The following is a 10,630-nucleotide window of genomic DNA, read 5'->3' on the forward strand; positions in this document are numbered from 1 at the left end:
GTCAAGTTTGCTATTTGGGTCATGTGGTTTCTGAGAAAGAGACTATGACTGGTCAGACTGGATCTATGAGACTGATCCAGAGAAAACATCTGCTTTAGAAAATTGACCAGTTCCATGTAATGTATTATGTAAAGTCATTAAGATCTTTCTTAGGGTTACAGGGGATTATCGCAATTGGAACATTATTTGGCCTTAACTGTCAAGTCGAACACGACTTGACAGAAAAGGCCGAGTGATGTTCCGATTGGGTATTATCGCATCTGAAGACAACGTAATCGAAGGAATGGTGAATGAATGAACGGAATTTCACTACAAGTATCTAGTACTTGATATACCAGCTCTACTAATTAACTAGTTATTCTAAATAAAATAAGAACAAGTAATAATTATCACTCTGCGATACATGTTAGTCAGTGTGGTCAATGTGCTCAGAATTTACTGAAAAATACAAATTATACAATATTATTATATACTTCACAAAGGTAAAACTTTTCTTGATATGATAAATGGACAAGACAGATCAGATTTACCCTAGATCGTTGCATCCCAACCAAGAACATTGGGGACCACAGTTTTATGCTTGTACATGTTCATGAATTGTTGCTTTAGATTAATTGATAGAAAAAAAAATAATCTTACATGTAAAAACAATATCTGAATTCAAAGTGTTAGATAAGTAAAAAACATTCCACCCCCCCCCCCCCACCCCCATTATTGCCTAGAGAACACATGAAGATACGTATCAAAAATGAATATTTTCTGGTCAATTGAATTTTCAGATGCACACCTGCAGCTGTCGCAGAATACAAACAAGTTGACATTTATGTTAAACACTGATGCCTTGGGGCGAATTTTCTTATATTTTAATTATAAGACCTACATAATAATGAAATTTCTGAATGTCGCGTATTCTCTGTAAACCGGATTCCGATCCCCTGTTTATAAGTGAAGGTGTGTCATTTGTGTCAAAAATTTGGTGCAGTGTTTATTATTCATTACTGTGACGAAGTTTAGTAAACAATATAAAACTAGTGTAAGTGTAGACTTAAGTAAATAGAACGCTTATATGCAGGAGCACGTTTTATGACTGTCCAGATAAATATTAGACTGTAATCATTCATCTGTGGAATTTTCATTGAACCAGAACAAGAAAAGTCAGCCGTCGCCAACACTGTTGACGTCCACGGTAGGGACATCTTGTACCAATATTATTGAAATGTTTTGTTTTATTTTGATGACTACAATGGGTAACGTAATTATATGATCAAAAAATTTATCATTAAGTCTTAAACTGTAGGCAATGTCTTTTTCTTTCAATTTGTAAAAGTTAGACTATTGATATTCTCAATATTTAAAGGTTAGGGTTACGTTGAAAAATTAATTTAGTTTAAAGTATTTATTATTTTTTTATCACTGTCTTTCTTCAATAAATTCGATTTTGTTACATCATAAAAAAAGTGTATGTGCCAGAAAATATATATAAAACAAAAAATATACCAACATCATATTGATAACATACGAGTAACTCATTATATTATTTGGACAAATTTTATTCTGTTCATTCTTTCTTTTTTCATAAATGTGTGTTCCAACATATTACTGCTCACTTCCTCATTGCAAAATGGGACCCCAATTCATAACTTAATTCTATCTCTTCGCCTCTCTTATTTGGAAATGTTTGTATAAATTGTAACAGAAAAAGTGGGACCGGGGGATAGGGGTTGTATCCTCATATTTATATTTTTTTTTCGTAAAAAAAAAATAGTTTGCCAATGTATGCCTCCCTCTTGATCTCCCCTCAACATTGACCGAATTAAGACGTGGACGTTTAGTGACTTCAGAATTGTTCATTTTCTCTCTCAATATAGAATATTGGTTTTGAAAAAATAATTAAGGCTTTTTAGGGAACGATTTTTGGGTTTTTCTTTAACTTTTTTCGGTTTGTAGTAGTTTTTGTTCTTATTGCGTTTTTTATTTCTTTTGATCTTTTTAATTTTTTTTTTGACTTATCAAGAATTTTGTTGCAGCCCCAATCCCAGTTTATGCTAATCCTCTATTTTCTAAACATCCCTTATACGTGACTGATTTTATTTTTGTGTCATTGAAATAAATTATTAATGAATTTGATTAAATATGCAGTCAAACACAATGGGAACACCAAACTTTACATATCTTCGTGTTAGTATATTTGCAATGGTTGTTATCTGTACTATAAAATTTAAGAGTATGAGCACTTGTTTTGTAATATTTGCTCAAAGTCTATAAATCATACAGCAGTGGTATTGACATTCTACGTGGAATACCTTCCAACATCTTATGAGGCTTGACATAAGTAAACAGACGTTTTTTAAAAGGGTTTTTGTTTTGGGTCACTGGGTCTGTATTATTATGGTTTGGTCTGAAACCTCGGCGGGCACCTGTCGGCATTACAGGCCATCACATAAAGCCTGGTCATTCAAATGGTTAACTCCAACAAGTGGAATGTGAAGACTTTTCAGTAATAATGCCTGGGAATTATATGTGATTGTGTAATGTATCATCATTTGACAGATCATATTCAACTGTTTTATTTCCCACTGCTTAGTTACACAAATAGATCTAATAAACAGCTGGGAATCTGGTATCTATTTATCCAGTTGTATGTCACCGAGGTTCTGATATTAATCAAAGTACTAATAATACTGGGAAGAGCTATAAGCAATAATTTCTTTGATGAAGTGAAATTTTATCATTTCAAAATCAATCAGAATAGTTGGGCTTCATTTTAATTTTTTTTTCTGTTTAATTGGAATAATGTGGTTAGCCGGCTGCAAATGGTTTTATCTGGCAAAGGGATCGAATAGGTACGGGAAAGTCGCAGACAGGTGTGTCGACACACAGAGAAGTGAATCCGCGGGGTATCCCATGCTAAATTCCCCTTTAAGTAAATGTCTTCAAAATGACTTACGTCTATTTCGAAATACACTGTAGATGTATTATAAATAGCATTTGTATTTATTTGATATTTGGTGAATGGTAGTAAGGGATACCAGGCATCAATGACCTCGATCATGCTCTTTTAAGAACTTTAGACAGGTGTTTCACCCCAGTGAAAATGTTTCCTTTCTTTAAAGCAATAATGGAAATTCATCACAGATGCACAGCATGATCAGATGATTGCTCGACCTCTATATACCCATCAATATATAAATATACCTTGTATCTAGACATTTCTTTTGACATCCTTTTCCCCATACATTATGAAAATTTAGTATTGAAGACATCTTTGAAACAACGGCACTCTGTATAAATTTTAAGGAATACAAGTCTATTTGTATATACATAAATATGAATAATATTATATGAATATATTGACAAGATCTCTTGATTTATTTTTCTTTGTTTACAGGATTAGGAATAAAAATGACAGAAAAACGTGAAGAATCTCACACCATGCGTGATAAGATTTTACAGGTCCTGAGAACGAATCTTCTCATCATCCTGATGATCATCGCCGTCATCATCGGCCTCGCTCTCGGATTCGGTCTTCGAAACGTTTGGACTCCGTATGAAACAAGAAAAATCTTCTACCTCCGTTTTCCTGGTGATCTTCTGATGAATATGCTAAAAATGCTGATTCTTCCTCTTATTGTGTCGAGCCTAATCACCGCTATGGGAAGTCTCGACACCAATGCTTCCGGTCGTATGGGCCTGCGCACAGTGGTGTACTACATGACGACGACGTTCGCCGCCGTGATTCTGGGAATCATTTTAGTGATGACGATAGAACCAGGAAAGAAGGGTAGCAAGGATATTACTAAAACAGGCAAACCCAAAGAAGCAGAGCCTCTGGATGCCCTCTTTGACTTGATAAGGTGTGTTCGATTCGACAGCCAAGTATTGTTGCCTTATATTATTCAAAGATTTCCCAATTGAATTTTAAGTAAAACTATCCCTAATCAGATGAAATCCCCCCCTTCCCTCCCATTTTTTTTTTTTACAAATAAAGAAAAAATCTGATTAAGTAAGGGAAATTTGATAAATTATCTTGACATTTTTTTATGATTTTAGAAACTGCTTCCCCGACAACCTTATAGAGAGCGCATTCCAGAAGGTAACGAGTGTATTTTATTCCAACTTTTGTAAAATTTACAAGTAATGAAATTTACCAAATTCATTTATACGCGTGCCCATTCACCCATGATAAATATATTCAATTTAGCAAGTGACAACGGTGGGGAATAAGACAGTGACCCCCAAAGATACCTCAAGCAAATTAACGACTGGTAAGATAATCCCCGTTGACCTAGAGTATTTTATATCCATTTTAAATATCTTAAAATGTTGAAAAAAATAGACTTCAGAAAGTGTCAGATAACAAATCATGAGAGTCGACATTTCTATCAATTTAAACAAATTTTTACATGTAGTAATTTTTTTTGTACAAAATATGTAGTACTAACATGATTTTATTGAAACATATAAGAATGATACGTATGCTGACATTTGCAATCAAATTCATATGTTTAAATTCAGAAGGTTATCTGGATGTATTATTTTTCTCCACACAGTGCTGAACTCGACATTGGCCAATCTGACTGATAGCGGGAATATGACAGGGGCGAACATAACGGATAACAGTAAGACTACCAATGTTAAAATTGATCCATTTGTAATTTGCAGGATAACATGCAGACTACCACTTAAATACGCTAACCCCCACCCCAACCCACACCACCAACACGCATCATCCCTTGACGAGACATATCTTGTTATTCGATTTATATAATTTTCGCTTTGCTTGTAGCACAGACGATTGTCCCACACAGTACGCAAATTTACTATTATAAAATACGCGTATTTTTATATGAAACAAGCGCCTGTTATTGTATATAATAGTAAATTAGCGTATTGTATGAAATAAGCGCCCATGGCTTGTATAGGCTTATACTGTCATTTCTTCGCAACCACAATCAATTTTGCTGCAATAGTTTATTCCCTTGCAACGGCGTTGCGTTTGACTTTAATTTGCTTGCATGTATACTAGAATTTGTATCCTTTTCAAATTAGAAAAAAAAAGTTCACGTTCTCATAACTGCAGTGGGATAGGTAAGAATGTTTGCATTGTGACATAATTGAAACTTAAGAATATTCTGACAAAAAAAATTCAGAAATGATCATTGAATGACAAAAAAACGTGGCAAGTCATCAGTAAAATATTGTAGATATAAAATATGAATTTAAAATATGAATTTAATCCTTAAAAACTCATGAGGTATATGAACAAGGATCTTCACGCCGGCTTATTTTTCATGAAGCGCGTAAACATGAATTCTCAAAAGTTAAATTCATCTCTTAATTAAATTCAGATCGTATAAACTTCGTTTTATATCTTTTTTCACATAAGTGTTCCAGCAAAGTGGTTTGTTAAATTCATACAATTGAATTGAAATGATTCTAATGCGCAGTAACGTATTTTAAAATCTATTTGTAATTAAACTTTCCTTGTAACTAGAGCATTTTATACTGAAAATTGACTTCTGATTGCGTTGCCCTATTTTACTAAATAATGCGCATTTATATATTTATAATGAATCTAGTGTATTCACCATTGAAAGCAAATTCTTAATTATATTTTATAGTACGTGTTGAGAGGAAAGTTTTATTAAGGAAATAAACTCGCTGTTTTATTCCTCGAGTCTATACTCTCTCTCTCTCTCTCTCTCTCTCTCTCTCTCTCTCTCTCTCTCTCTCTCTGCGTAACTGAAACAAAGAGAGCGATGACGAAGATTTAAAAATAAAAACATTTCTTACTGTTCAAATTATTCTGATAGAGAAAATTTCTTGACAATTGCAATGATTTTGAAACAGAAGAAAGACATTCAAAATGATTTAAATATTGAATTCAAGGATAGATACAGGGGAATGACCATATCCTGATATTAGATGTACTCAAAATGTAACTTTCGAAGCTGAAGACAGACGGACTAAAATCATTTCTTTTTTTTCCCCCTTTTTTAACTAAACCTGTTTTGGTGGGGGAAAAAATTTATTTTCCTCCCCCCCCCCTCCCCCGCTTCTTTCAAAATAATTTTTACGCGTCACTTAAATCACTGATTGCTATAATATAATGCGTCCTTTTTACAAGCGTCGTCAAAGACTAAATGGAGTTTACAAGTTGTTCTCTTGCTTTCAAATGTTATGGCATGGATGTTATTCATTTTCCTCTGTTACCAAAACGGTTCTAATTTTATAACAATACGACTTACAGGTACAACTAGCATTGTGGTAGAAACACTTGATGTGACGAAAGCCTCGGGAATGAACATTCTAGGAATTGTCGTGTTCTCGTTGTTTTTGGGAGGTGTCCTTTCCAAAATGGGAGAAGATGGCACCCCCTTGGTGAAGTTCTTTGAGTGCCTTCACGTAGCAACAATGAAGTTGGTTACACTTGTTATATGGTGAGTAGGACTGCTTCATTAACTGATTCATCATTATGTTTGGTGTCTGTTTTAGTACCGGGTAATGAGTTTATACTCCTATGCAAGATCATCGTCGCAAACCACAGCCAAAATGTACGATCCTTCCCCATTCTGGACTCCGAACCGTGGATTCAGACGATGCATGATGCAAGGTTGAAAAATTCAAAACTTTACACAAACTCTTCTGTGGGGATATTTGACAGATGCTATTTTCTTGTTTGTATGTACTTAAGGATTCTTCTATTGGAATCATTTCACAAGAATTCTGTTGTGATAATTTCACTAGTATCCTCGATCTGTGAGGATGATTTTCCTGATTCCATTTACAGGCAATCTCTGTTTGGGATAATTTTGTAGAAACTCTTTCATGGGGACTTAGTTTCCTGTTTGTATTTACAGATATTGGGATAATGTTTCCGATGGTATTTATTTTTTCTGCCTGTATTTACAGGTACTCACCGGTCTGGATAATTTATCTGATAGTGTTTACAACAGGGGATAGGATAATGTTCCTGTTTATATTACATGTACTATCCGGTGTGGATAATTTCTTTAATTGTATTTACAGGAGGGGATGTTTTACCAGTCTATATTTACATTTACTCATCGGTTGGGATAATTTTTGTCTGTGTTTACAGAAAGGAATATTTTTCCTGTCTGTATTTACAGGTTCTCACCGGTTGGGATAATTTTCTAATTGTATTGTACTGTACAGGTATACACCGTTTGGGATAATTTTCTGATTGTATATTATGCTGCACAGGTACTCACCGGTTGGGATAATTTTCCTGATTGTATTATGCTGTACAGATAGTCACCGGTTGGGATAATTACCTGATTGTATTATTTACAGGTACTCGCCGGTTGGGATAATTTTCCTGATCGCCGCTAAGTTGGTGGAGATGGAGGACCTGGCTACGATGTTTGAACAGCTGGCTTACTACATGGTCACCGTTCTGGCCGGTCTGCTTATCCACGCCTTCATCATACTGCCCGTTATATACGCCGTGTTCACCAGGAAAAACCCTTTCTCGTTCATGTTAGGCATGACCAAAGCGATTCTCACTGCATGGGGAACGGCCTCGAGGTAAATCTGATGTAAAGTTTCCCAGAGGATTTCTCTGAGAAAAAATGGTTAAAAAGGACAATTTGACGTTTTGTGGATTAAAAGGAGGCAATACTGTTTTTATTCGCGAGAACTTTATTTCTGCGTAGTTACGCTAGACAGTGTTCTCGCAAAAAATTTATTCTCGCGTTCATTAGTATTTCTTAAGATCATAAAGAGCAATAATCATAATTCGTGAAAATTTTGTCTCCCTAATAAAGAGTCAATGACTATCTAGCGAAAATAAGGTGTCGCGAAAATTTAGTGATCTAGAGTATACCCCAGTTGCGTATGTTTTCATTGCTAACAACTGATGTACTGTTACAGTTCTGCTACACTGCCACTGACCATGCGGTGTCTGGAGGAGAACAATGACGTGGACCCCCGTGTGACGATGTTTGTGACTCCCATAGGCGCCACCATTAACATGGACGGCACGGCGCTGTATGAGGCGGTGGCATCCATATTCATAGCTCAGTATATCGGCGTTTCCCTCGGTATAGGGGAGGTCATAGTCGTCAGGTATATCTATCGCATTTATTGATGACATTCTCTTAATTGAGTAATTTATATCTTGAAATTGTGACACGATAGCGGTGTTTTTCTTTGAAGTTTACTGTTCTGTATTAGCAATACAGAACGGGACTACGGTGGGCGGAGCTACTTTCCGTTCTGTATTAGCCCTGTATACAGTATTGTATTTGCCAACTATTCTGTATCTAAAATTCAGCACGGTCTAAAAATAAATCTGATTCAATTTAGCAAAAGCACGTACAGATAGTAAATGCTGATGTTTTCCTATTACATAAATTTTGGAGAAATACCCGGTATTTTCCTGAGAATGTAAAATGTCAAAATTTCTCAATCACTTTTTAAAAAACTTATTCCACACAGAATCTACACGTAATTTCGATCCAAAGTAAAAGGAAAATTCGCAATAACGGAAAATATCCTCTGTACGTAATTTCGCTCCAAACGAAACGAAAAATTCGCAATAACGGAAAACATCCACTCTCCTCGTGCAAAATCATTCAAATCCATTTTTTCCGCGTTTTTATTTTTTAAAATCCTTCTCGCTGATGACAGCCACACGTCTCTTAATGTCGCAATTCAATTTGAAAATAAAAATCCGTGACATCAAAGTCCATCGAAGAATTTTCTGTAAATCCTGTTTTTGTTTTGACTATCACTCGATTACGTCTACCCAGTTAAATTGTCAAAACTAATCTGACCGAATTTTACGTTTTCCGTGGAAATATATATACTGCGGATGCGTACTCCCCGTCGGGGCCTCATCTACAGAACTCCGGCGGAAGTTTGGATGCTGCAAAGTTATAAGTGGGCGGAGCTATTTTTGATTGATCGTGTCACAAATCATTTAGAAAACTCGACAGGTTCTGTATCGTAGATACAAATTTGGGGGTGGAGACTCGTGCTCGCGCACTCGTCTCCACCCCCAAATTTGTATCTACGATACAGAACCCGTCTCGTTCTCTAAATAATACTTCACAAATAAATATATTTTTAACTGTGTGTGATTTCCATTATCATATAAAATACAGAAATGTACACTACCGTTGGTGTTTCTGTTTACCTTGTTCTCTTATAATACATGTATTTGAGTTTTTTTTAATCAATTTACAATCATACTTATGTATATTTAGTATATGAAATAAACAGATAAATGTGTTTCAGTCTGACGGCGACAGCTGCTGCCATTGGTGCCGCCGGCGTCCCACAAGCCGGTCTGGTTACCATGACGATCGTCTTGACGGCAGTTGGTCTTCCAATTAATGAGATTACGCTCATTTTGTCCATTGACTGGTTTTTGTAAGTGTTTTTTTTAATTTTTTTTTTGCGTTTACAATGAAAGATTGGATCCCGTGCAATTTATTTATATAAATATCATTATATATTCGACATTTTTCAGGGACCGGTTTAGGACGGCGGTAAATGTTTTGGGGGATTCTTACGGGGCAGGGATCGTGGAGCATCTGTCTCGGAACGACATCTTAAAGCCCGTGGAGTACGAGGTGGACCTCCCCAACAAACAGGAGAAGAACGGGATCCACCCCCCGCAGATTAATGAGGACAATTGTGAAACTAAAATGTGATAGATCGGAATCAGCGAAATCCAGAGTTCTAGACTGAAGTACAGTGAATTTTGAGAATTTTTAGGAATTTCCCTCTTAGATAGAATTCCACATGTCTGCTCAGCTCCTTAACCCTGATCTCTAATGTTCACAGCGCTGGAGTAGCTCGGACCCCGGACCTTTACATATCAGATGTTGTTTTCAATATTTTGATGAAGATTTATATCATGCAATATATATATATCTTCTCAATTTTGAAATGAGCAGTCTATTTTAGAGTTGTTATTTTTTTGTTGTTTTTTTAGCTAGCCTACTTATTATCTGTTGTGATCTTGTTTTGCTTTTTTTATATATATAAAATGAAAAAAACAAAAATCAATAAATATTATTAAACGTAGTAGTGATGCTTCTCGCAGTTTTTATTTCGAGAGTTCAGTTTAAGGATGAACGTACGTAGCCTTTCTAGTGAATCCTCTCATCATTGCAGAGATGCTTACTTCTATTGGATAAGACCCGTAAAAGGCAACTTTGGGGGGAGGGAACATCCCTTCACAAAAATTATTATCAATGTATATAATAAAAAATCAGAATTATAGTAATTTGGACCAGCTAATATCATGCATCATTCTCATTGTATCAGTCATTTTGATCAGCACTTGGGAAAAGAACATTAGACCATTTTGCAAAATAAAGTGAAAAAAAATGTTAAAATTAAAGCAAAACTGAGTTTTAACAAGAATTGATTTTAGCTCACCTCGTCGAAGTCGACATATTTAAGCCTATGCTATACCGTCGGTATCAGCGTTTGCGTCCCTGTTATATTTTTGAAATAAGCCAATTTCCAAGTAACAAACTACCCGGACCAAACTTGTGTAGATGATGCTTCTAGGGATGCACACTACCAGAGTTGCTTTTGATGCTGGATCTGACCTACATTTTCCAGATTAGTGACTAGATTAAAATTTTTGAAG

The 10,630-nt window shown here is 35.4% G+C and overlaps 1 protein-coding gene across 1 annotated transcript; it reads left to right on the plus strand.

Moving 5' to 3' along the window:
* The first annotated feature begins 1,010 nt into the window (after positions 1-1,010).
* On the plus strand, positions 1,011-9,914 carry LOC134233474 (excitatory amino acid transporter 1-like). Its single transcript, XM_062715440.1, has 10 exons — positions 1,011-1,186; positions 3,389-3,854; positions 4,051-4,093; positions 4,202-4,265; positions 4,551-4,619; positions 6,251-6,440; positions 7,315-7,548; positions 7,894-8,088; positions 9,262-9,396; positions 9,497-9,914. The coding sequence occupies exons 2-10, from the start codon at positions 3,403-3,405 to the stop codon at positions 9,678-9,680; spliced, it is 1,566 nt and encodes a 521-aa protein (XP_062571424.1). The 5' UTR covers positions 1,011-1,186; positions 3,389-3,402; the 3' UTR covers positions 9,681-9,914.
* The last annotated feature ends 716 nt before the right edge of the window (positions 9,915-10,630 follow it).

This window comes from Saccostrea cucullata, unplaced genomic scaffold, assembly GCF_032062105.1.
Source record: "Saccostrea cucullata isolate Sc308-1 unplaced genomic scaffold, CSIRO_AGI_Scuc_v1 ctg258, whole genome shotgun sequence".
Taxonomy (NCBI): Eukaryota; Metazoa; Mollusca; class Bivalvia; order Ostreida; family Ostreidae; genus Saccostrea; species Saccostrea cuccullata.